Source organism: Aphelocoma coerulescens, chromosome 12 (assembly GCF_041296385.1).
Source record: "Aphelocoma coerulescens isolate FSJ_1873_10779 chromosome 12, UR_Acoe_1.0, whole genome shotgun sequence".
Taxonomy (NCBI): domain Eukaryota; kingdom Metazoa; phylum Chordata; class Aves; order Passeriformes; family Corvidae; genus Aphelocoma; species Aphelocoma coerulescens.
The window spans coordinates 16,302,772-16,330,505 of NC_091026.1; the positions used below are offsets into that span (position 1 = coordinate 16,302,772).

Genomic DNA, 27,734 nt, shown 5'->3' on the forward strand with positions numbered 1-27,734 from the left:
AAATTTAGCCAGTTAGTACAGCCATGAACACAAGTATGAAAAAACACAGGTGTCTACACTGGATGGCCAAATGCACCAGCAGACAAAGAAATAGTTTTTTCCCTTTGCAAAGGGAATATTTTTTTAAAAAATTTTGACACAATCTGCTTTGTAAAAACATCAGATCTTCTACAGAACACATCTGAAATTCAGTCTGGCCATACTCCAGTCCTTGTACATGCACAGGTCGAACAAAAGGAAGCTGATTTCATCTAGGGATTAGAACCTAATTCTGAGAAACAATTACTTTGGTAGACAGAAGCATGATTAATAATTAATGCTTGCAAAAGCAAAAAACCAAACAATGTACTGTTACCCTCTGGGTCAGTAATAGCCTTTTTAGTTTTGGGGATGAAGTATTTTGGCAATGTGTCTTGGATATCTGAGGATGTTTTGTGCCTTTCTGCAATGTGTTTAAAGCAGCTTTGATACTGCCTGGACATCATGTTAGTTTTTTTCAGCTGGTGCTGTGATTTTTTTAAAATTTAATTTATATTTTTAACTCCCCTGTAGATTCAGCTATGGATCAGTGTGAGAAAATTTTCCAGCTTCTATTTATATTGTGGTTTTTTTAGTCCTCAGATTATTACAGTTTGATTTTTACCACTGAATTATTAAAGTTATCCAGGCTCCCATGTTGATGTCTCTTTACCTCAGCTGTCCTTTTTGGGCATGACCTTTGTTGTACAACAATTGTGTCCTGCAGGGATGAATAATAATCAAAAGACATTTAACAAAAGGAGCGAAAAAGAAAAATACTAAAAATACTGTTGTAATGGAAGCTGACTATTCTGTGTGCTTAAGACACTGGATAATAATGTCTGTCTAATATTTTGTTTAGAGAATGGCAGTGGTCTCTGCAATGTCCTGGGTCCTGTATTTGTGGATAAGTGCCTGTGCAATGCTGCTCTGTCAGGGGTCCCTCCATCACACTTTCCAGCAGCATCACCTGCACAGACCAGGTAGGACTGAGCTCAGCTCTGGGCTAGCAGGCTCTCTGCCTGTGCTCGTGTCTGTCTTGATAAATGATTGACTAATCAAAATTCTTTTTTCATTTAAGTTTTATGAGTTGCTTGCCTTTGTATTGCACAGCATCTGTTTTTTTGGTGAGTCTAATGTGTGTTGTGCTTTGCCAATCCAATATGGGAATAGTCATCCTTTAATGTCATTTTCTAACAATTTCCCAACAGAAGAATCCCATTTTGGGTAATGGTTCAGTTTCTGTGTCCTTGTTTCTCTCTCCCCTTTTCCCCATTTGGCGAAGTTCTGGAATGGCTGTAGAACTTGGACACTGTGACAGCACAGGTTTGGAGAACTTTGTACTTATCTGACCCAAACTGGGTTCAGGTTTGTTCCTTAAACCACCAGCACCAAATCTCCCTCAGTCACCCGTGTGTGCTGGAGGTCAGGTGTTTGCCTTGGAATAAGGGAGACACACTGAGGTTCTCAAGTTTACCTCTGAAAATTGATGGGGCTGTAAAAATGCAGCCCAGAGGAGAATTTGGGGCTGTGAATAGAATGAATAAGAGTGCAATGCCTGTAAGGGAGAATCAATCCCACAGGTTAGCAGTGGAGAGAGAACACAGCTCGCTTGGACTACTGGATCTGCAGGGACAGCACAGCAGTGGGTTTTCATTGTGTTTTTATTCATAGAAATGGATCACACAACTTCTTCGACTTCTAATTGTACTTTGAAGAATGTGCTATGCTAAAAATTGAGGTGTTGACATATCCTGGCAGAATATTTTCATCTGATTAAAATTGGTCGGGCCAAGAATGTCACTTAATGAATTTGAATCCAAAGAAAAGGTGGGAGAGGCTTTGAGAGTTGTAGTAATGAAAGATGGAAAATGTTAACTCGCAGAGATGAGTCATTTTACAATGTGGCAATTAATATTTTAATATTTTTTGATCAAATGACATCCCTTCATAGACAGATGGTCTTGAACACAGGTCTTTAGCAACTTCAAAACTCAAAGTTTTCTCAAGTACATTTCTTGCCCAGAAGTCACAGGTGTGGGTATTGTCTTGGTTTCTTGTAGTAAGACATACATGGTATAGAGGAATAGACCAAAATCCTTGCTAGGCTGGGTCTCAGTGCCCATGTTAGAGCATCAGATTAACCAAGGGTGTTACCTTTACCACCTGGCACTGGAAGTTTGGGAGTGCTTGAAGTTTGACAGGTGAGGGACTTATTTGGGACTTGCAGAGATTTATTACAATGCAATCATCAGTAATGCTGCTGGTTATTTGAGTGTGTCCCTAGTGAAGGAAATGGGAAAAACCAGCCCAGCTAAACAGATATGTAAAAGGAAAATGTAATATCATTTTATGGATTCAGTTGAAACAAGTGACATTATGAGAAAAAATGAGAGCTGGGCAGATCCAGAGCTCTGCAACATTTGCCTAAGCTTGAAAAATCACCTTTTTTATGAAGCAGGAACAGCAAGACACTGAATGCATACCAAATGTTGGGGAAATGTGAAAAATGACAAAATCTTTCACTCAGAGATGTGCTACAGATAGAGTGAAGGTTTTACAGCTGCCTCATCACCTACTTAGAAGCAGCCAAGCTTTCCCTCCTGCGAGCCTGGCTCAGGCAGCTTCTCTGCACCCTACATGAATAAGATTGATGGTGTTCTGATCCCAGGCAGCCAATTTCAGTCTCTCAAGAAATAATCCACTACATGACAGATGAGTGGAATTTGACATGATGTTCACCTCGAATTCAGATTGTGCTGCACTTGGGAAGTACCAGCCAGTGAGTGTCCTTTTGGGAAACTGTTAGATATTTTGGACAATTTCTGCTGTCACAACAGAAAATCAAGACAGTGTTTTTTTTTTCATAAGGCCATGAATTTGCAGTCTGTCAACTGAATGTGAAAGGTTGTACATAAAAGGGATGGAAATATGTTAACTAGCAAACTGAGTGATTTTAATGTATTCAACTGCAGTCCCTGAGCACACTCTATTTTTCATATTTATATTATTAGGAATGCATAGTTTACTTTTAGTTAGAAACTCTGTAACTAAGATTAAAATGTTCAGCCAAATAAAAGTGAATAAAAAATGGGTGCAGATGAGCCAAGGCATAATTTCAGTAATTTAATATTTGGTATATGATATTTTAACTTATTGAATCATGACAAATGTAGCTGGAATCAATAGCATGCTCAGCATACCTTTTCTTTCAGTTTGTGATCTTCCATAGATAATGAGGTGCTCTAAAATAAGAGAATTTGAGCAGTTCAGCTCCATCATGGGGACACTTTGGTTACAAGATAATTAAAAAGGCAGGTCCCACCCCATTTTGTGATTCTCATGCTTGATGAATAGAAGAGTGTCACTGAGCACAGGAAGGTGCAGGTAAAAGATAAAATCCTCTTGGAGTGTATTTAGCATAATAAACTTGAACTGAACACAGTGGATTAGCACAGTGAATATATCCATCTGGACTACTGCAGTTAATCCAGTTTTGAAACCCTGGAAATCAAGGGCAATATATAAGAAGGTTAGTTTATCATCAGAGATTTCTGAGCTTGATCTTTTTTTTCCCCCCCTAAACTTTCTTAGGCTAGTATCTACATGGGCTGAAATAGATTTGTACACACTGTGCAATCACAAAAACTTAAAGCCTCTTTTCTGTGCAGTATAATTTTTCATTTTTATAATTCAGTACTTCTTTATTCAGTTAGATGACTTAGCAGAAGGTATGAACCTGGAAACAAACATGATAAACTGCTCTACATGACATTATTTGTGATTGACTGTAGCTTTATTTTCTGTGAAATGTTGGCAGGTGGGCACAGGTAGTAAGGCCATAGTAAATACTGCTTGCTTATAAGATGAATGATGATGAATTATTTGTGCCTGTTCATTATTTCTTTCTTGTCTCATTAACACGGTGAGAAGTTTGAGTGCTGCTCTTTAGTGCCCTTAGGTATCGGTGCCGGTTCCTTTTGACTTGGATAGGTCAGGAGGAGACCTTGGAGTAAACCTGCAGAATCCCGTTGCAGTGTAATTCCCCTTAGGCAGTACTCATGGCTTTCTGCAGGGTTTTTTATGACTATATTTCATTTTCATGAAAATCATGTTAGGCAAAGGATGTGTGAAAGCATTCACAGGAAATAACTTTATGTGGAAACAAATCTCCATCTTTGCAAGCTTGTCATTTCTGTGTGATTTAAGAAGAAACAGTGGTAATGAAAAGAATCCCACACTGGTTGTTTTAGTCTCTAAGACACACGCAGTTGTAGGGCTGTGGAATTGGCCTGAGGGGCTAGAGTGGACATGTGATTTGCAGAGTTATCTGAGTGCCTGTGATAGTTCATTGATCACCTGATTGACAGGATTGACCCTCCCAGCAGTAGGAAATAGATGCTGGCATTTGGTGACACAACAAGATATTAGCCAAGTACAGGATTCAAGTTTAAAAAAAAAAAAAAAAAAAAAGGCAGCCATCACCCTTTCAATCAGGCAATTCTTTCCAAAATTTTGACTTTGTTCCATAACAAGGTATTGAATCTGTCAGCTGATCATAGATGACAACACTGGCCATGTGTTACTTGGAGGACACAGGATTCACCTGTAAGTTTGTGCAAATGAATTAGGTACACATCAAGTTAGTGTTGTGTGCAGTGTAAAGATGTAAGGTAGACACAAGCCGAAAAATGTACCCACTGTAGCACTGCTGACATTTGCAAAGATGCTAATTAAAAATAGGCTGTTCAGAGGAAGAAATCATGGACTGAATCAAGGCTGGAATTTTACAATGCTAAAACATGGAGTACCTTTTATTGTGACAGTAGTTAATGATGTGCTTATTAAAAATCTTCTCAAGAAGTAATTCTCTGTACTTCATATTATGAGATGGAAAAATCAGTCTCAAAGTAATTCTGGACCAACTAACAAGGAACACCAACCTAAGGATGCTCTGAGCATGTTTCTCAGTAGACAGTGTTTTGCAGAAACTGGAGTCTGTAGCTGTGAGCAAAAAAATGTCTTAGTTCTGATCTTGGCCTGCCCACTGATTTTTTGTAGCCTTGGGGTAAACTGCATATTTTCACATTTCAAAAGGTCTGCTATTTTCATATGCCCCGTATATGTGGCTATTCAGTTCAAAACATACATACAGGGTTTTGAATCTAATTCCTCAGGAAAGTGTAAATAAAATGTGTCTCTACTTTGGACAACAATTGAGATTTGGAAGGTGAATTCAACAGGATTTTTGCTCTTGGTGTTGACAGAAGCAAGTGTGGCATTAGGCTAGCTAATATATAAAAGTTTCTATGATTAGCAAGAATTGTGTTTCATTAATCACATGGTGGGAATGCAAACTGTTGCCTTCAGTATACAATGTTCAAATTGCCAGGCAGGAATACAGCTAGCCATGGCCATGAAAGGTGACAACTAATGTTCCTTGCTGTGTTAGCTAAAATGAGCAACTGAATCAGACCCTAGAACTTAAAAATTTTTCATTTACACCAGAAAATGCACAGAAAGCACCACAGTGCCCTAGTTTGTTCACAGTCCAAAAATCCTGCTCTTAACGAGCTGTTCCAGTCACTCACTGGAAAGATCTCCCTTGTGATACCTTTGTTATACACACCTGGCCTTCACAGGCTGCTCTTGAAAACGGGAAATTACCAACTGCTAAGTGATGAAATCCAGGTTGTAAATACCTCCTGGTCACACACAAAATACATTTGGATGTACGTGGACATGTATTTTGTTTAGGAAGAGAACTGATGTGACAAAATCAACACTTAAGGATGAGGTAGGGTTTCTAGCAGCATGATGGCAACGAGCTGCCTGCTGTGCTTGTGTGATGTGCTTGTTTACAGCAGCAGACTTGATCAGAAGTATTGCACCCTGTGATTTTGATTTCTGGATTTTTTCAGAGGTTTGATGTTTCAGAAAAAAAAAAAAACAAACCCAGCATGGTTCCAGGGTGTGCTTGCAGATAGGGCTAGCCCTGGGCGTTTTTGGGGTCTGTAAGCTGTTGCCTGAGACACAGGGAAGTATGGGGGAAAGGACAGGTTGGCATTGCCAGGGATCAGCTGGTCCTCACTGGCTGGTCGGTGGCAGAAGAAGGGCAGCTGGGATCCTCACAGCTCGGTGCAGGTAGAGGAAAGCTGTCACCAGTCACGCTGCTGAATGTGATGCCTTGTTACTTCTGATCCAGGGAGATGGAGCAACCTGAGGGCGAGCAGGTGTTGCAGCTCGATGGACAATGAGGAGCAGCTTGGCCAAGGTGTGCAGTGGGGCCCTGGGCAGCCCACGGTGCCCAGTGAGGCTCCCCAGGAGCTGCTGGAAAGCATGGCTGCGTTCCCTGTGAATGCACTCTGTGGTCACCCTCACTGCACACCTTGTGCAAAAGAGCAATGGTGCAGTGCTCAGTGAGAGCAATGGGATGATGCCTCCTGGGTGTGCTTTGTGCTGGCACTGCCTGTGTTCTGGTTTAGTCCCCCTGCTCTGTCCTTCCCCCTGGCCATGCTCCCGTCCCCATCCTGAGCCACTTCAGCTCTCCCTCAGGCCTCTCTGCAGGCAGACACTCGGGTAGGTGCAAAGCAAATCCCTCTTGGCACGGCAGGAGCTGCCCTGGGGAAAGAGGGACCAAAAAGCACCTCTTGCTGTGCTGGCCCCGGCAGCATCCTCAGCTCCCACACCCGTGCGCTGAGCCTCCCTCTCCAAGTGCAGCCTTGGGGCCCTGGTGAGTCATGCAGGGACCTTTCAGTGCACAGCACTATTTGTATCTTGCTGTCACGGCATTAAAGGCTGTGAGAATTCATACTGTGGTGGTTAAGTCCCAAGGAAAATTTGGCACCTACAAATATAAAGCCCAAAGGCAAACTACATTGCTCTGCACTGAAGTATTTCTGCTGATAACATCAGAAACATGCCTTTAATGATTAGCCTGCTTTAGTCTAAGACTCATTTATATTTTAAAAGGTAATATTCAAGTGCATTGCTTCATAAGATTGATGTGTTTTCTCCCATAAGTTTGATATTATTTTATCCTGTACTGTCTGTAATCTTTGTATTTCCTTCTGAATGTTTTCCTTTCCACTCTATGAAACCAACCTTTGCTGCGAGCAAGATATTTTTCCTGGTGGAACTCAATATTTTTTGCTGCTTTCAGATGCCCTATACAGAAGAGTTTTCTCCAGCTGAACTTATTCTTTTGCATGGGAGTGATGTTGGAGCTTTCTGTTCATCATGCCCTGGGTAGGGACCACGAGGACTGCAGCACAGTTGGAGTCTAAATTTATGAGACTCAGCCAGTGATGCACAATGGGGAATCGGGGGTGTAAATTAAGCTGAATGAAGTTACAAAGCCCAATGTTTCTGTGACTCATATTTCTACGCTCTATTTAGATTGGTTTTTGACATCTCTCTCTTGCCTTCTGTATTTCTTTTGGAATAACAGTTTTCCCCTTTTCCTTCCCAGTGGGTAAAAAAACCACTCCTGCCCTTCTTGAAAGGTCACTTCAGTGGCAGCAGGGTGCAGGATCACTGTTGCCATCGTGATAATCAATAACTGTGTCCTAGTATTCCAGTGTAATCCTTAGTTTGAGAAAACAGCTTGATGTGGGAACTGAATTGATGGCAGGAATGGAGGATTTTACTAGTTTTTGGATGATCAAAATGATTCCTTGAGAAGCACCAAGTGAAGTGCAGTACATAAATAATCTGTTGTCTGGGATGGGTGCCCTTGTGGTGCAGTGTCTCTTGAGTTACGAGTAACTCAGTGAATAACCTGCTCTCCATGAGCAGCTCCCACCCAGCCACAAATGCTGGGAGATTTTTGGAATTGGGCACAAATATTTCTTCCATAAGGAGTTAAGTTTTATTTGTATATGGTGTACCTTAACTCTTACTAAATGAATAGGCAACTAAAAACCAGCCTAAACAGTGATCCTTGTCTCTTGATTATCAGGAGAGCTGTTGGTTTAGATTAAAGAATACTTTTAATCTATCCCCATGCATGATCCAAAGCTCCTACTGGATTAATTTAGTTTTCTGTAGTTGACAAATCTCAATCAAGAGCCTTCATTGTGAACCTACTAAAACACAGCAAGCAAAATACACTTTCAATTAAATTGTGACCAAGTGAAAGTTGTATCTGTGGAGAACTGGATTAGAAGACTCCTGTGAATGTACATATCAATTTGTGGGAAAGTGGGAAACCTGGCACTGTGATTTTTCTGTGTTGTGAATAATGTCAGCAACCAAAGGCTCTGCAGATCAGCCTGGGTGCAGGCAAGAGCCTCAGGATCTAAACTGCACACTCTGATAAACCTTTATTTTTACTGTCCTCATTAATGTTCTCCAAAACTGTTGCTAAATATCTCTGGCAAGCAAGGCTTCAGTGCAATTGTACTGTGTTATTCAGGATTTATTAATTATAATCTTTTCTTGCAGAGTCTATTTATATTTGATCATGACATTAATTGGTTGCCAAAACAAACTAGAGTTAATGGTGTTTAATTAAGTGGTTGAGAGCAAGCAAGGACATTTTATTTGGAAAATTGGTTTCATTGATTTATATGTTTGTTTCTTAAAAGAACATGCAGAAATGAAGGGAACCTATTGGTTAGCACTTCTTTCCTACGTGCTGCCCAGGAATCCCAATAACACAGTGGTGACTTTGAACATGTTCAGGAGTTTAAAAGTATCTGTAGTTCTTATATTTGCCTATACAAACACATTAAGAAGTAAGTGTTCACATTCTGAGCCATTCTGAATTTAAATAAAACCTAAAACCAGACAGAAATTAGGTCAAATGACACTGAAACCTTCAGTAAGGTAATGTTCAGAACACTGCATTTTGAAAAACACATTTCAGGGAAAAACTTTGCTTCATTTCTGGACTGGCTAAAGGTGCTGTGGATAGGGAAGGTATGGTAAAATACACTGAAATATGACTAGATAAGTTTTCCCTGTAATTATATTCATAAAACCTCCAATTATTGTATTTCTATGGTGTAGTAATTCCTATGTTTTCTATCATGTGTTTAAAAATTGGCTAATTTTACAGTTCAGAAACTTCTGAACACCAGCCTATCTCATGTTTTAAAGACAAAATTGAAACTGAGTAGGAAATTCTGAGGACTTATTATTTGGGGGTTTGGGCTATTCTTAGGAATCAATTTTCTAAGTTGAAACTTCAAAAATTATTTACATATCCTTGTGCCTTCTTTATTTCTGCCTTGATATTCCTCTTTGGGGAAAAAATTATCTGTATAGATATCAGCAGTTACCCAAAACAAACCATCATCCTGATAAAGGCATAAATCCTGTCTGGAAGCATAAATTCAGATCTACCACTGGCTACCTTTTTCAAGACCTCAGAGAGTTCAAATTCAATACCAATGTGAACATGAGGGGGGTCTTGTGTGTCCTTCTGGCCAGTACTAGCTCTTGTTTTGGTTTAGAGCAACATTGTAATGAAAGGAGGTCTGGTGTTTTCAGAAGTTGCCCTTTTACAAGGGTACACCTTTCATTAAACATCAGAGATACGGGAAAAAATCTTGCCTAAATCATAAGCTGTCCCAGCTAAACTAACACTACTGTGACTTTCATTGACTCATTGAATTCCTCTTTTTGGTTACTTGCATGGAGTGCTTTCCAATCTGGGTGGTCAGTCAGCCAGAAGTCACTATTGTGTTAAACAAAAAAAACCAAAGGGATGAGTTGAAGCTAACAGAGGTTTTTGAGTTCCTAATTGTTTTCAGTGTGCTGGGGCAGGATCTGACAGGCAATGACTGTCTAAGCCAGCTCCCACATCTGTAGTATAATTATTTCTGTAGTAATATCTTTTTGTGAGGCTTTAAAATGCAGCAATTTTTTTTCCCTACAGGTAATTAGAAACTGTCTTTCCTCAGCTGAAATCTCGATGCTTTCTCCATCAAGTCAGCTGCCTGGGTGGTGTTTATCCTAACCTTGTTTTGAATTTCTCCAACAAATAGATGACTCCTTTAGTTCTAATTTAGTTTCTCTTGGTATTTCTATTATATCTTTCTAGTTGGCAGGCAAGGAAATCAGATGTGCATCAAATGAAACCATTTGTCATGGATTAGTGCATGCAAATGCCTTGATAACAGCAGTAGACAAAAGCTGTGAGTGTCTGAACGCTGACTTAGGAAGGCAAAATTAACAAGGCCAAAGCAGCACTGGTAGCTGTCCCTAAATGAGATTATTCAGTGCCTAAGAGCAAGGCAATGCTTCCGTCCCTTCCCTTGACATTTATCCTCTACTGAAGTCTTAAGACTTTGAGGGAATTCACAGTGAAGCCTGTGAAGTGGGGAAGTGTCCCTGGCAGCCGCTGGCTTTCCCAGGACTACAGACCCATAAGGACCCTCCCTCTATCCATTAAAACCCATCTGTATCCCCAGCAGAGGTGGAGGATGGGGGTCACATGTGGGCAAAAGCAGAGAAAAAACATTAATGATCCTCCAGTGCTGTGTATCCCCATTTGCCACAGCACAATGGGAGTCAGGAGAGCTGCCAGGCAGGACACAGTGAATTCTGTTGAGGTTGGATGTATCCTCCTCAATGACTTATTTGGAAGTATTTTGCATTTCCTTCTTTCCCTGAGGGCAGAATTGTATAATTGTTCAATGCTGATTCCCACTGTTGATAACACACTGAATCGAATGAGGTGGCAGTGGTTATTAGATATTTATCTCATGCTTGTCATGGTTACTCCAGTTCTGTTATGAGCCTGGTTGGTCTCTTTTGAGTCCTGAGATGTAAATGTGAGCACTGGAGTTCCCCACTCCAAGGATGGTGGGAGGAAGAGCTGAAATACAGCTGTAGGAAGGGGAATTTTGAGATGCCCTACTGGGAGCTGGCTGTGGGCGTGAGCATCCAGGGCACATTGTCTTTCTAACCCTCCAAAACCACCACTGGGAGATCACCAGACACAGAGGCTGTCATTTAGTCCACAAAGTAAACAGATTCCCTGTTGTTCTCTGTGTGTTTTTATCCTGTTTCAATCTCTATTTTCCCTCTCCCTTCCTCTAAACCAGTTTCCTTTATTTTCTCTAAATCCTCCTTTATGTAAGCTCTTATGGCTCTCACTTTTGGAAAAGGCTTTCTGAACTTCCTCCTCATAGTCAATGCACCTTGATGTCTTGTTTGAGCAACAAAATTTCATTTGATTTCATCCCAATTTGAACACCAGCGATATCTTAATAAACAGAGAGTTCTATTTAGAAAGCATCAAAATGAAGCTATTTGATCAAAAAACTTGAAATGCTAGAAAGAATTTGCTACTTCCTGCTATTGGTACCATAGATTAAGTGTTTTCTAAGAAAAACTGGGAAAAATATAAATCATAGTCTCTTCTACCCATAGGAAAAATGATTTCTGTTGATCAGAATCTTCCAATGAGGAAGATTTCGTAGTGGTTTCTGGTGTCTACACACCCCACATGTGTTTTGATTGGTGCTGTACTTCCTGCAAGCAGTGTGGTATCGAGCAGTTCTTTGTACCAGTCAATCCTCTGAGGTTCAGGTTATGCAAGTCCCCCCTAAACCCTGTTCTTAGGTGAAATGAATTATTTCTTACGTTCCTTTTTTATTTATTTAGCCTATCAAAGGAAAAGGGGTAATCTATAGTGTCTAGAGATGGAAACAGCTACAAAGCAGAATCAATTTATACTATACATTTATACAGTCCTTCTGATGAGGATTGTGTGTCTTTAGTATGCTGCTCCCTACATCTGAGGGGCTGTGCTCTTTAACAGGTGAGAAGAGATTATCCCTTAGTCCTGACAGAATATATGAATCAAAATCTGTAGGGGAAATTCATGCAGAGTTTAGAATGTAAACTTGCTTTTAAATGTAACTATAATAAAATAATTTTCTCTGTGTAATGCATTATATGAGTTAGTATCTAAAGTTTCAGATATCTTACTCTGAGCTGTGTCCTGTCTGCTTTCCAAGTGATTTAATGTCCAGATTTCACATAGGAGCCAAAGATAGGAATAAAACTCAAATATGCCTTTTTCAGGAGGGATTATTCCATATTTTGATAGCACTTTATGGGTCTCAGAACATTTGCTTTAAAGGCAGCATAGTTTTACAGGGACTCAACCAACCACTGCCTGTTTGGTCCTTTCTCTTTACGACCAGCCCAGGGCCAGCCTGTGCAGCATCCAGCAGTGGAACAGGCCATCAGAGGAAACAGCTGTCCCCCAGGAGCACATTTCTGGTAGCTGGGATGGAAACAAGTGAGGCTTTGTTATTCTGCTCCTCACAGCCTCCTCTGGTGGCTGCCAGACACTGTCCTGCAGCTGGTACCAGAGCAGGATCCCCTCCCTAGTGCTCTGTCCTTGGCATGGCTTGACATGCAAGTGCTGCTCTGAGCCAGGTGATGGATTAGGGAGCCTCTCAGTCCCCTCTTTTCATGGAACCGAGTGCTTTGCTGTAAGCCAACTTCACGCTGGCTTAAACTTCCACGGTGGTTAAGCTGTAATTGCTCAGACTGCCCCAGCTGAGAGGTGTGAAGAGCCCTCACGTTGCTGGTGCTCAATTGACAAACACGTTGTGCCGTGTCAGGGAATGTTTCCCTGTCCAGGGAATGTCCAGGCTCTCGGCTGAACTGCGGACAGGCAGTGCCAGCTTTGCTTCAAATGTGGAGCTTCCCACTTTTTACTTAACTGCTTCCTTAAGGAGGTGAGAAGATTGGGCTTGCCTTAGGACAGAAAGGCTTCCTCTTTAACCATGTTTCTCACTTGAAACCTACACTTCCCACCTGAGTTTAGTGCCATGCTTCCAGCCTTTCCCAGGCAGTGTAAAATGGATTCTGCATAGCTCAGTGTATTTTTTGATATGTGTCTGACTTGCAAATATTACCAGTCCACTGTTATTCAATACACTTGCAGGCCAGCTACAGCAATGTGGAAACTTGTGTCAAGATAAATGTTGTCTTATAAAAGGAAAAGAAAAAAAAATCAGACTATTTCATTTGCTCTAATTGGGAAAAAACCAACCCTTGGTCTCTTGATTGATTCTAAAAACATGGATTGCTCTGGGAAAAGCCCTAGAAGATCTGTCCTGAAAGAGGGCTGTGCTCTGGGGGTCCTGGATGGAAAATAACCTGTGAATGTCATCTTGTTTGGCCCAGCCAAAGGTGTGGGCACACACACTTGGTCGGGATAAGGTGCTGTTAAGTTCCTGCATGTCCTTCCCCACGATGGCCATTTTTGGGCTGTGGCTGTTGAGTTTGACTGCAGAAGTTTTGCTTCTCACTTGTTGGAACCTAGAAAACCTCCAAGCTGGAGAAAGTTCTTCTCTGTGATTTGTCTCTGTTTCGGCAACACAAAAGCTCAGAGGTTCCAGAGATGTTCATCAGTGGTTTTTGCTGTCATAGAATGAATTGAGTCTCCCACTTCAGATTGGGGTCACCTCTTTGGACTGGGGAGTCCTGGCAAGGGATCCTTTTCCTTTCATGCAATGACAAGGTGACTGAGCACCAGCTGATGCCTTCTGCCTGGCTTGCAGAAAATATCTGGAGGCTCTCATTAGGTCTTGAGTATCAGACTAAGAGTTGATTCCATCTCTACTGATGAATTAATGTAAAAAATGCTCATTGAATCTCTTGTGGTGATAAGCTTTCATGTGCTTGAGTAATTGTAGCAAATTTTCTATTGTGACAATTGTTTATTTTTTAGTTTGAGGGAATACAGGGTAACAGTGTACATTTTGAAAAGCAGCATTGCTTTTGTTATGTGACTAAAGCAGTGTAAATAATTGATTTTTTTTTTTATATGTCAGCCAAAGCAAGATATCAAGTGTTGGTTTGGTGCAATATTTACATTTTGAAATTAGTTTAGAACCACTCAATTGTTTTTCTGCCTAAGTGAAAAAGAAAAAATACAAAACAAAACCTGAAACAATTTGACAAATTTCTAGACACTGAAAGAAGAGCGAGGAAAAGGCCAGATAAATAAAAAAGACTAGGGATGGTACTGTTTCTTTCCTTAAATAGATTTAATTCCAAGTATCTCTAATCAGAAGTCGTGTTCTGCTCTAGGGGCTGACTTTTCATCTTTCTCCCTAAAGTAGAGCTGTGGTGTTAAGATAGGGCTGGAAGGGAGAGTGCCTTCCAGTAGCTCTTTGGTTTTACATTTTGAATAAATAAAAGAGCAGAAATGAGACATCAGGATTTTTCTCTCTTACTCTTTATGAGACAGCAAAAAACCCCAGTCCGTTGCTCTCAGTCTCCATGGGTAAAGGTCGTGTTCTATGGAAGGCTGGATGGGTTTTGAAACAGCCCCTAAGCCTGCCAAAAAGGGAGGAGATGGCCAAGACAGGTCTAAAATCTCTGCCACTGAAGCTGAGTATGTGGCTCTGCTCTGAGCTGGTGGGGGCAGTTGCTGGTCATGCAGAACTTAATATATGTGAAAAGGAGGTTTTAACAAACAAAGGACCCATATTACAAAAGCAGATTGTCCAAAGTTTACCCTCTGGACAGGGAACACTTTGTCAGAACATTTTCTTTTGGAAGAAAGCGGAATCCCTTCCCCCTAACTCTCAGATCAGTGTGAGAGATGAAGACTTTCTGCTGTATTTGAACTCAAGGCTTGACCTGCAGCTTCTCTCTTGAGTTTTGGGGGAGTCCAAGGCTGCACCAGCCTCAGCAGAGCCCTGCCCGTGGCCTCTGGTCATCCATTCAGGAAGAAGCAGAAGCCCAGAGGGAGGGAAGGCAAAGCTTTGACAAACCCCTGTTTGTCTGCAGTGCTGTTGTGTTTTGCTGACTTCAGTTATCTCAAGACCTCTGCTAATTTAATGAGCCCATTTCACTTGTCAGTGTGATAGTTATGCATGTCAGACACCAATACTCCTCCTTTAATACCCATCTGCAGCAGTTATTCTGCTATCCTTGGAGAAACTCAGACTGAAATATTACTTTGAGAGATGCTTTTAGGTTTTTGTTTGTTGTTGTTGTTGTTTTAACAAAGTTGTGGTATTAGAAATGTGTTTCTTTATCTCAGTGATAACATCTGCTTTTGCCATTTTTATGTAAACTCAGCTCTGCCTTGCACATCACCACTGTTCTCCTCCTCTGGAGAAAGCAGCATCTTCTCTCAGCAGTGGAGCTCTGTGTGATCTAATAGCAGTCACTGAATCCAGCAGTTAGGAAAACTGTATCTAATTGTGCCTTTTTCATTCCAGGGAGGGTGGAGATGATTGTGGTGGTATTCCTATGTGGACATGTTTGTTTTAAAGTAGTAGGACTCACAGTAAATGAGTTGGGGGTTATGTGCCAGGAGACCTTTAGTGAAATATATAGACTTGTGGAAAAAAAAAAAACCCTCCCAAGCTTCTGGTAGGAACATAACACTTTCAGAAGGATCCAAATTTTGGTAAATTTGAAAGAGAAGTTGAGATCTGATGTATTGGGTTTGGCCAGGTTTGGTGGCAGGAGGACTGAAGGAGTGGCTTGTGTGAGAAGCTGGCAGAAGCTTCCCATGTCTGACAGAGCCAGTGCCAGAGGCTCCAGGATGGATCCACTGGCCAAGGTCAAGCCCACCAGAGAAGGTGGCATCAACAGTAATATGGTGGTTTGGGAAGGAGGGAGGGAATTTGGGACTGAAACTGAGCCTGGGAAGAAGGGAGGGGTGGGAGGGAAGGTGTTTTTGAGACTTGTTTTTATTTGCTGTGATTCTGCTCTGGTTTGGTAATAAATTAAACTGATTTCCCCAAGTGAAGTCTTTTTGCCTCTGACTAAGTGCTGAGTGGCCTCTCCCTGCCCTGCCTGTCATTTTGCCTCCCCTGTCTAGCTGAGAGGAGCAGGGATGGAAGAGCTTTGGTGGGCACCTGGCATTCAGCCAGGGTCACCCCACCACACCAGGGGTTTGGCGTTTTTATTTTCAGCAGCCCAAAGCACAAACCTCTTTCCAAAGCCTTGTGATGCCTCTTGAAGTCCCAGCCCAGTTTTGTGATATCTTTTCATGTTGCTTCCCAGCTCAGTGGATGATCTCTTGCTGTCAAATCTTACAGTCCCATCTTTCAGCCAGCAGAAATAGAATAGGGTGTAAAACACTTAGGATTTGATGGCCCTTCATGTGGAATAGAAAATGTAAATTCATTTCATAGCTGACAAATAGCTGATTATTTATGTTTCTTAGAAAACAACGAAGAACGTCCAAGAATCTTTTTTTACTATTATGGATGACTTTCCTTGTATTTCCACATTGTTCTTTTTTGAATCATGACCAAAGTGAGATTAAACAACAAACAGCCCCTGAGATCTGTCATTTTCTTTCCCATGATTTGCATAGGATGGTGCCCATAAATTATGGAGGCAGTTACTGGATACTGTGAATGCACAAGTACTTTGTGATATAATTTTGAGAAGCATCCTGTGTATTATATCTGCACAATAATGATGCTATTCTATAAAAAAGCTGCTAAACATTTTCAGGACACTAAACCTTGAGGCAAGGGTGCTAATTTCTTCCTTTTTTAACATAAAATTGAAAAAGTTTTATTCTGGATTATATAACACTGCCTACCTCTCTTCTTATTTATTTAAACACCAAAACCACAAAATCCTCCATGTTTTAGACACCCTCCTTTGTCTGAAGCATCTTCTCCATCTGTAAATGGGAAGCTTGGGAAAGATGCTGTAAGAAAAGGAGGCTTAATTCTGTTCTGCTGCAAAGACTCCTTATTTATGGCTGCTGTTATTTTGTGTATTTCCCTTCATTACTTCTTGAGGAGGATAGAGGAAGGGGGCAATGTATCATCTCCCAAAGTGAAAAAGTGTGGATATGCACATGGCCAGGCTTGTCTAACCTTTTTGTTCTCTGTGGTGCAGGAATATTCACTGCTAGCTTCTTCTGGCCATTACCTCATCTTGTAGTGCAGAGACCCATTTTTAGTGTGCAGAGCCGGATTCTACCCTTGCTTTCTTCACATAATTGTCCTTTGCTTCTCCCTAATTTCCTGTCCTCTCAGTATAGTCTGTAGTGGGATGTTCACAGCACCAAGGTCCTAGGCCCTCTCATGGGTAACTCAGTGCTAAAAGTTTCCCTTTGGCTGACCAGGTCTTGCCATCAGTTATTCAAATACTCACAAGGGTTTGGGGTCTGGCTGCATTCCTGCTGGTTCTGATGAAGACTGAAATGTTTTCAGTCCTGCTATTGCTGAGAGCATCTTTCCTCATTGTCCAAGTGCCAGTCTGGAATGAGATGTTTCCTCTGGGACCACGGCTTGTCACAGACCAAAGCAGCGGGAATAGAATTGTGAGGGACAGCAGAAAATCCCTGTGCTGCACTGGCCACGGGAAATGGATGCTGCTGCATTCTTCAGATTTCCCCCCCACTCCCTGAGAGAATTTCTGCAGCTGCCCTAGCAGCAGTGAAGATTCCTCTCTGCAGCTGCAGGGACAAGGTGTGGCAGAGCTGCCCTGGCTGGGCAGCAGCAGCAATGCCCCAGCACTGCAGGAGCTCAGCGCACACTGATTTTCCATGTTCCCCTTCCCTATGCCCCCAGGGCAATCTGGCTTTGTCTGTCCTCGGGGAACAGCTCTGACAGGCTGGACGTGGTGCTGGTGAGCCCCAGCTGACGTGGGGGCTGAAAAGGTGCCACTGCAGGCTCAGGGCTTCTGCCATTCTTTAGCTAAAATCACTCACTCAAGTTACCTGATTTTTCATTATTTGTTTTGTTATCTGTCTACCCCAGCCCCAACAAAGAAGAAACTCTTCTAATATTTTTATTTTACATTTTGTGTTCTGGTGGCCACAGCTGGGCAGACCTCAGTGCTCACAAGGATAGATTTTCTAAATGAAGTACTTAAAATCGTAAAGGATAAATGTATGAAACCTGAAACCAGTATCAATCACCCTTTGTTCTTCTCTAGAAATACTTTTATTACATTTTGAATGTAATGATTCCTGTAGCAAATTCTAAAGCATATCTATTGACTCAAGTGTAGAGAATGCTCAAAGTGTTATTAAGTCTGCCATGACTCTTTCTGTCAATATTCAATATTTGGGTAAGTGCAACTTGTGCTGTAAACAAAGCCATGGCAAACTGGGGGAAGGTAGTGCTTGTATGTCCACAACACAGCTTTGCATCCATAGCTTTACTGTAGTCCAGCTCACTTCTTGCTTTGCATTCCCCACATTCATGTGGATTTCTTCCATGGGGGTTTCAGGCACTACACCCTTCTGTATGTGTGGCAAGATTCAGAAGCTGCAAATCCATGACATCAATCCACTTGGTGACCTTCCAGTGAATAATACCTGGGTTTATGGTTTGTTCAGCTTTGTGATAGATCATCCTTTGTGTTTACAGCTGTTTGCCCACCTGATGGGCAGAGGGGTAAATCTGCTTGCTTGGGAGCCTCCAGCCTGGCAGCACCTCACCTGTGTGTGATGCTCAGAGCCTGGCAGGGAGAGATTGCTCCAGTGATTCCCTGCTCCTGGTAGCTGTGACTGGGGATTTAAGGAAGTAGCAGGCTTTCTTTACTTGCCAAAAATTTTGGTTCCATCACACTTCTGGCAGTGATAGGTATGTTAATTACGTTTTTTCATGTAATAGTCTATAGCCCTAAAATGTCAAATTGTGAGCACATTTGTAGATTAGTTTTAACTTTTAGTGCTTTTCCATATACAGATATACATTATTTCTTTACTGGCAATATTAAATCATTGTAGTTGAAAAGTTAAATATCTAGATTTTATTGTTTTTCCCCCTCCTTGAGAATCATGCTATGACAGCATCTTGCCCAGCTGTCAGTATATGAAGATGTTTTCTCCTTACAGGTCTCTTACATAGTTGCACAATATGAAAGAGTGGAGGATATAAAGATTTCATCTGTATTCTTTTCCATAGCTTAATTTATATTTCTTAATTTTTCAAGGAGGGAAACTTCCCCACCTGTGAGGTGAAAAAAAGAGGTAGACTGTGAAACATTGTTCTTAATGGCAGCAATGAAAGTGTTCTGTGATTTGGGATGTTAGAGCAAGTCTGCTGGGAAATGGATTAGTAGGCCAGGAGAGGGTATTGTGATCAAAGTGCATAGTAAATTAATTTACCTCACACTCCTGCAATTTATCACACAGATATCACCTCTACACGTGTAAAGATATATGAGTGTGGATGTGATATTGCTCTAGTGCTTTTATCTTATTCCTCAACCTAAATAATTTAACACTCCTGCTTTAACCTTATTGAAATATTAAAACCCTGCCATTCCTTAGATTTGCTTTTGTTACAACTGTTACATTACATTTTTGTGTCATTATGACACCCATTGGTAACTGCAGCCCAGACAGGTCTTTGGCTGTTTGAATAGAAAGCAAAGCTGTTTTGGGCTGGTAAATGCAAAGAAATTTCATGATGAACAAGGACATGCTTTATAAAGTAGGAGGAATGACAGATTCACTGACATCAGGAGCTTTTTTAAAAAGAAGTTTTTCATTTGCTCTCTCTTGCAACTTTTGGCTTGTAGTCATTTCCCATCTCTAGAGCAGTTCTGAGTGCTTTTTCAAGTTGCACTAGTTATGCTGCACAATTAGACTTGGCTGGTAAACACTTCATTAAAAATATCTACTTCAAAGTAAGATGAAAGAAGGCTTTCAGAGGTTTTGATGGAGAATGGAACAAAATAAAGATCCAGCTATTGTTGAAGGGCCTCGAGGTTGGGGAGTGGAGGTGGTGCAGTGAAGGTGGGCATGGGGAATTCACACTTATGTCCTGGCCTGAATTAAGGGGCAGAAGAGTTGTTCTTTGCTACTCTTGGGCCAGGGTAGTGCCCTGACAAGGGGCTCTGCTGTCTCTGTGCCTTTGACCAAAACCTGCCTTGTTCCTTAGCAACTCTTTCCCATCAAAATCCCAAGTGGCTCCTCCTGAAGGAGGAGCAGAAAGGTTTCATTTGTACAGAATGTGTGCTACCAGGTTACAAAAAGATTCCCTCAGAAAAGTCCCAATTATCTCAGTGCCTGTGCTCAATTCAGTGAGGGTGAGCTGGTCCCTGCTGCTCCTGGAGCTGGCAGAGGGCTGCAGAGAGAGGATCTTCCCCTCTCCTGCCATTCCACAGCCTCTTCCCAATGATTCCTTGGCTCCTGTCTGCAGAGCCACCAGTTTCTTTAGAATCCCTTTATTGCCTGTATTCCTCTAATTAATTACTTATCTCCAGGTCTTTTAAAAATCTGTTAATTGGTGTATGTAGCTGTCTGTTTCCCCTAAAGTCTGAAACCACTTTATGCACATCTTATCTGAGTGTACAATCAGCTAAATTAATACTAATTACAGTTTCCGAGGCTCTCTTGAATTAGTTTCCTGAAGGGAGAAAAGTTTCCTTGATGTTTATTTACAAGTAGAGGTCATGAATATCCCTGTATTAATCTTTTTTGATTACTAACACCTGATAACTCAGATTGCTTCTTCCTAAAGTATTTTTGGTTCAATTAATTTGCCTTTACTGCTGGATCTAACACAAATTCTGCTGCAGTAAATCACCTGCTAATGAAATTACATCTTTTTAAATCAGTTCAGACTTGCCTTGTTATACTTCTGTTTGAGGAAAAAAAATGTACCTAAAAATACTTACAGAAAATGCAAGTAAAAAAATATAGTTACTCAGATAATTAATTTTAGTTGAATTTTTTCAAGTGAAATACTGTGACCCTTAATTTTTTTTTGAGTGGGTTTGACCATCATCTGCAATTCTTTTTCTAATTTTTAAACATAGAATTATTAGTGTTTCTTGTAGGTGTTTCTGTTTATTCAAGTCTCAGAACCTGTACTATCATTATGAAAATATGACCCAAGGAAACCATGAAATGTTTTCAGAAGCTCATGGAATGATGAGCAAATATTGTAACTCAGACTCCAAAACTGCCAAGAAAAAGGTGATGGAAGAAGTTGATTTTCTTGTATAGGAGAAAATCTTTCCAAAACAAGCAGTTGGCTCTCGGTTGAGCTTTCATCATCCTGTTGCTCCATCAGCACGGTGCAGGCACCAAGTAAGACCACGTTGTTTCAGTGGCATTTTACCAGCATTGCCCAAAAGACTCAGGGCAGTAGATAACTGTTCCAGGGTTATGCATAAAAGTGGCTTTTGACCCTCAACCAAATAAAATTCATTGAGGGCTCATGTGAGGGATTTCAGAGGAGCCAAATGAGCCATCAGAGAAAGGAGTGAATGCTTAATCAGGACACTTCATCTTAACCGCGGCAAAATGAATCTCTTCCACTGAGGTAGAAAATTTGTCATGGCAGCTTTTGTTCAGGTCCTCAAGAGGGAGTGTGGTGTGTGACTGAATCTGGAGGTGGCAAGGAAGGGTTTGGCTCATCAAAAGGGAAAAGGGTGCAGTGATCTTAAAGAAGAGACCAAAACTACAGAACCCCTTTGCAATGTGTCAGACTCTTCACAAATCAACCTACGGTGGGATTCAAAAAAACAGATCAGGGACTTAGACAACTAATAAACTGTAGATATACTGGGTAACTTTTTAGGTTATAAACTTACTTAGATTACTGGTGTAATCTAACTATTCAAATCTTAATATCTCTAGTGCAAATCCTAGTGATGCCTGCACTAAAATCTGCACCTGTCTCCCTGATGTCCATGGTATCTGGCTTTTTAGTCTGATACAATATATTAGAACAAAAGTCTTCTCTTGTCACAGCTGTAGCAGGACTCATCATTGTGTCAAAACTCAGTTTTCAGTGTCGTCCTCTGTAAATAATTTCATCCTGCCTGTAACTTGAGTATTGTCTTCAGCTTGTGTTATCCTGGCTGTGTCTGAATCATGCTGCATGAGCCATGTAAGATGCAGTTGGTCAAGTTTATATGTGCAGCCAGAAGTCTTATTAAGGTGCTTGTTTCATGCTCTGATTATTTCCACCTTTTTTTGTTCTTCATAAGTTTTGTTGCACTGTGCTGGTGTCTGATTGTCCTTAGCCTGTACCTTGTCTTCCCTCTGTCCTGGTATCCCCTTTGCTGTTGTATCAGTTGTAAACTACCTGTTTTGATTTTTTAAACCATCTTTTTTGTCTGTTCCCACCAGATTTATTTCCTGTTTGTTGTTTTGCTCTTGCTTTCCTGTGTGCCTTGCACTGGGCAGCTCTTCTTATTTATTCCCACAGTACTTTCTGTACCCTTTCAAAGCACCAAGCCCCTTTGGCATGGGCTGCTGTTGGGATTGGGGATTAGGTGTAGCACTTGGTCTGATATTCTATAATAACTTACCTATTACTGCAGAAAGAAAGGTTATCTAAAGAAAGTCTATCTTCAAAGGCCTGTACTTAGGATACAGATAAATTATTCTTAAACTCAGGTGACTTTATCTGATCTACAGAGACATCTCCTGGGACAGAGTGGTTTAGGTACCCAAATGCAGGTTTGTGCTTTCTGTGGATTTCAGCCATGAGTTTTCAGGCATTTAGTTTAAAAGTTGCATCAGGGTTTCATTTCAGTGGGTCTTAGTTCTCTGAATGTCCTCCTGTCATAAAATGATTCTAGGCATGACTACACAGTGCAAAGGAACACAGGTGTGTCCCAACTGGAGCCTGCACCAGCTCCAGAGCCAGCACAGGTGCATCAGGACACACTCACTCTTTTAATTTGGTACCCTGCTTCCCAGGCTGGGTTACTTTGTGTTGCTTCAGTGTCACATCTGTTGATTGCAAATCTGCTTTCTGCACTCAGGTGTTCAGAATAGCCTATTTTTAAGCTATTATATCATTTTAGGGGCTTGTAAGACCAAAATTCAGTGTTTTAAACATTATCTTAATTGCACACATTTGTGTTCATGCTATGTTTCTCAGATTTTGTTAACGAACTAAGTTATCAGCAAAAATTATTAGCAGGTGTAGGTAAAATTTGATATTGATTGCCTCACTTAGGCCTGTGGGTATGCATAACATGGAGTGCCCTGGTTTATTAATCTGAACCAAATTTTACTCTCTGAAAGAAGGAAGATGTTATTAAAGTGAAATATATGTGTACAGCCAGGCTATTGCCTTACAAACTGTGGTGATAAACCCAAGGCTCGGGTAATCCTGAAAATATCCCCTATAGAGAAGGACATGCATTTGTTTATAATAACTCAGGGACTTAGAACAGGATTTCTGCTGGCATTTGTAGCCCATGCCCTGGCAGCAGTCAGCAAACTCTTAATTAGCATCTAAACCCAACTTTAGGGCCTCAAGGGTGACCTTCAGTAGAAGGGAGCAATCAGACACTTTTAATTTCCTAATTACTGAGTGGGGCTAATGGATGCATGGCGACATCAATTCCACAAAAACTGTTCTCGTTCCTCTTGGGTTCCTTGGACTCCTTTGTGCGTATTGATTGCATCTCTGCCCTGAAAAATGTATAGGCAGTGTGAAATAAAGCTATTTTGGCTTGAGGGGTTTCAAGATCAACACTGTCACTCTGTACGGGGTGATTTAAATGTGATGTTCCAAACGGAGGGCAAGGTACTGTGCTCATCTCCACTGTGCTCTGTTTTTAAGGAAATAAATGTGAAATAGGGATTTTCCTCAGAGCTGAAGGGCTTAAATTGCTCCAGTGAATAGCATACATTATGCCATCAGTTAGGAGCAGCAGCTGAGGTCACTGGGCTTTTTCAGCCTGGAGAAGAGGACGTTGAGGGGAGACCTCAAAGCTGTCTAAAACTTCCTCACCAGGGAAAAAGTGGAGGGTCAGGCACTGAACTCTGCTCTCTGGGGACCAGTGACAGGACCCCAGGGAGCAGCTGGAGCTGTGCCAGGGGAGGCTGGGCTTGGGTATCAGGAAAAGGTTCTTCCCCCAGAGGGTGCTGGGCACTGCCCAGGCTCCCCAGGGAATGGTCACAGCCCCAAGGCTGCCAGAGCTCCAGGAGCATTTGGATGATGCTCTCAGGCACAGGGTGGGATTGTTGGGGTGTCCTGGGCAGGGCCAGGAGTTTTCTGTCTCTGCTTGAGTAGCTCAGCTGCTGGTTTATATACAGAGTGTGTTCACAGGGTGTCCCTTATCACTGCTCACCGACCCCAGGGACTTAGGGCAGGTGCAGAGCCAGCAGCCTCTGGGCTTCAGACCTTGCTGCTGCCATGGATCAGGGATCTGGTGTTGGATTCAGAGGCCACACCATTAATTATTTCCTTTGCAGCACTGGGATACAGGGTCCTGCTTTCCCCTCTGGTTTTCTACACCTCTTGTTAACATAGCTCAGGCTTGTGGAACCAAGTAATTGCTCTGCATTAAAGTATATATATTTACTGGTGTAAAATGCCAGTAATTGTGCCATATAGCAATTATACCAATCCAAAAATTGCTCATCTGAAGCAATTTGACTCGTGATGTCTTTAATACTTTTCACCAGTTTTGCATTATGATGAATGATAAATAAGTGCTTGGTCTTTCTATGTCATCTGCTAATGTTTGTGCTTTCCTGTGTCCCTCCCCTTTATTTCTCCCTGATGGAAATTTAGTATTTAAATTGGTTGAGTGCTCTTGATTCCCTTTGCTACTTCTTCTGGTCTCTCTCTTTTTCCCACTTTGTCTTTTTTAGGGGGAGTATCTTACATCATACTAAAAAAGATAAAAACTTAACTATATTCCTTCTGTACTATTTTTTTTCCCAAAACTATTGTGTTTCTAGTTCCCAAAGTGTCAGATGTTATGGCTGAACTATCATTTTTTTTCCAATCTGACATTGTTTACTTTAGAAATAGCTTGGAGAAGGTAGAGCTGACTTATGACTTCAAGTGGAATTGCATCTGTTTTGTTAACTCTTGTATCCTTTAATGATTTTTCCCCTTTAAAAAGAAAAAAAAAAATCAAACCACAAAAAAACAACTCAAAAAATCAATTGAAATGCAGTTCAACAAATGAAAATAACAATTAATGTTTGCCTTCAAAGTGAAGCAGGGGGAGTTAATGCTGGTATTCCCTCCAGAGCACGGTGCTATTTTTCTTCCTTTGATAATACCAACAAAGTGGAAGCAGCTTGGGCAGATTTGTGTGGGGAGGTGTAAAAATTGTGGGAGTGTGGAAACAGAAAAATAAATTTATCTTCAGCCCACTACAGTGTGTCATTGCAGCTGTTTATTTCAGTGGTTGTTCCACATAAAATGCCAGAGCAGAGCCGTTTTCTCTGCTGCCTCAAACTGGCTGCATCATTGGGGTGTTTTCAGGTAATGGGCCAGCAAGGAACAGTGAGCCTGAATGCTGCCCATGTGCCTCAGACAGATGCAGGTCCTGCTTCTTCACCAGAAAACAAAATCCTGCTGCTAGGATCTGTTCCTGTGCACAGCAAAAAAAGTGAAAAGCCTCTGAGGAGGAACTTGAGGCTGGAGGATGCTCTTTCCTCACAGATTTGAAAAGCCACATCCTGTAATTTTTTTTTTTTTCTGTGTCCCCATTTCTGAAGGGAGCAGTGGGACAAATGCTGAAAAGGATTCCCCTGTTTCTCAGCTGCCTTCTCCCTCTCACTGGGAAAGTGCCACAGTGAGTCACTTTTAAAAACAAGAGGTGACTCCAGGAGTGTTGCTGTTGTTGACTGCAGAGGGGAGTGCTCCAGCACCCCCTGATGAGCCAGCATTCCTGCTCTTGCAGGGCTGTGTGTTTTGGCTCCAATATAAGTTAAAACTGCTATTTTTACCAGGACTTCCATGGCACTTGAGTTCTTGCATTGCAAAGCGACCTCACCATCTGCTCCAAGGTTCTCATCATACCTGGCCAGAGACAAATTTTCAGCTGAGGTGTGACTCTGGGTAGAAAGAGGAGAGGAGACTTTGGACAATCAAATAAATACATGTTCTTTGATGTTTATTAAAGCATAGTAATGCCCATATTTAAATAGAAAAATAACTGTTGCAAATGCAATTTTTTTCCTAAAGTTCATCTGCTGCTATATGTGATTCTGGTGCTCCTATACTTAGAAATGCTTAACATAAATTATGACCTAATTAACATTTGCATGGTAATGTAGACTTCCTACAGCTTATTCTCCTAATTAACACATGACAAATGATCAAGAATTAATATTTTATTGAAACATAACTTGTCCAAGAAAGCTCATTAATGTTGTGGAAAACATTTCATTCCCTTATAGTTTTACAGCTGAAAAGTGTTCTGTTACAGTTGAGACTATTATATAATTTTGTCATTAAAATTATTTGTTATTAGAAAAATTATTGCAATAAGGATGAGTGGAGGTGTTTCTTCTCAAGTTGTGTTACAAATAGATGAACACTTGCCCTGATGCGATCAACAGGGCTAATTAGGGCTAGGGGGAGTTTGGGTTGCTGTGTCATTCCTCACTGGACCACAGTCATCTTCAAACAGGTGCAAAGAAGTGCAAAACCCAAGCACTGTCCGTGTTTGTCTGCAGTGTGACAGTGCTGAAGGGCAGTGTCTGCTCTGGGCAGTGTCTGCTCTGGGCAGTGTCTGCTCTGGGCAGTGCTAGGAGCAGATCTCAGGTGAGCTCCAGGGAGGCCAATCTCAGCACACACAGGCACCAGCCTGGGCCCTCCAGCTGCTGGTGCCTCATTCACTCTGTATTTCATGTTTTCCCCTTTTAGTGTTGCAGAACATCCTTGTGTTTATCTCTGCTGCAGTGGGGTCAGGCTTTGAGTGGGACCCTGCTCTCTGTTCTCACCTTTCCTGGGGAGATGTGTTGCCTCTTTGAAGGATATGAATGTCTGAGCTCCAATTTCCCATCTTAAATGGATGGCAAAGTACAGCTAAAACAGAGAGCTAACACTTCAGGAAAAAAAATACTTTCTTTAGATCTACAGGAAAAGAGCCTGATGACTTTAGCAAATGTGTATAGGCTAAGGATAATTAACACTTAAATAATAATTAGCTGCTAACTCATATAACCAAGAAACTGAAGTTCTAAATCAAGGTTGTAATTAGGGTTACATGATCAATGCAGCACAAAAATCCAATGAGCTAACTCCTTGAGCTCATAGTGATTAAGAAGTGGCCATTTTTGCTGTATCTTTTCAAGCATTTCTATTTCTGGGCACTGCTTACCCAAAATTTGAATACAGCTGTGTTTCCTTAGGATGAAATAGCAAGTTTGGTTACACTTAGGAAACTCCAAACATTTAAAATATTCAAATGAAAACAGATTTTCTTCTGCTTGAATCCCCATGTAAATAATATCACTAAAACAATAGGTATCCTTTTGCAGGAATGTAAGTCTCATCTTTGTTGTTTGGCCATCAGATACATCTCTACAGATACCACTTGCTCCATTTCTTTTAGATAATATGTCATCATTTGTTCACTGAGCAATAAATCCTTAGTGATTAATCAATCAATGCCTATTGGTTTCAGAAGGAATCTCAGCTGCTCGTGAAATACAGGCTCTGCTCTCTAAGGAAAGAGCAGAAAACATGCACACATTAGACTAACATTTGCTTTGTTTTAAAGTCAAATTAATTTTGCCTTGCCTGAAGCTGAGAAGGAACTTAATCATATAGAGAGTCTGTAATAAATCCTGCTTGACATATGGTATTTCCTTATGAGCTTCTGAGAAGGAGGGGGGCACAGCAGACACGGTATTCAGGGACAAAGGCCTGGTATTTCTCGAGCACCAGCTGAACTCCGACATTTTGGATTTGCTTTTGTACTCGAGTTGTGTGTGCTTTTCCTGGAAAGAGCTCCTGACTCAGTTTTGTTGCACATGGCTGCTTGGCACAACTCTCAGGTGCAGGCGCAGTGCAGAGACA

At 41.3% G+C, this 27,734-nt stretch overlaps 1 protein-coding gene across 21 annotated transcripts in view; it reads left to right on the forward strand.

Annotated features, from left to right (window-relative positions):
- Window positions 1-27,734, forward strand: part of TAFA1 (TAFA chemokine like family member 1) — a 219,923-nt gene that overhangs the window by 8,476 nt on the left and 183,713 nt on the right. For 12 of the 21 annotated variants that reach the window (XR_011154708.1, XR_011154701.1, XR_011154706.1 and 9 more), the window contains one exon: window positions 881-1,001. The exons of 1 other annotated variant lie outside the window; for it this stretch is intronic. Coding sequence is in view for 7 of the 20 variants with exons in the window: in XM_069028014.1 (XP_068884115.1) it covers window positions 881-1,001 (121 nt within the window). In the remaining 13 variants the exon portion in view is untranslated. 8 more of the 21 variants (XR_011154709.1, XR_011154705.1, XR_011154704.1 and 5 more) reach the window with 8 other exon arrangements.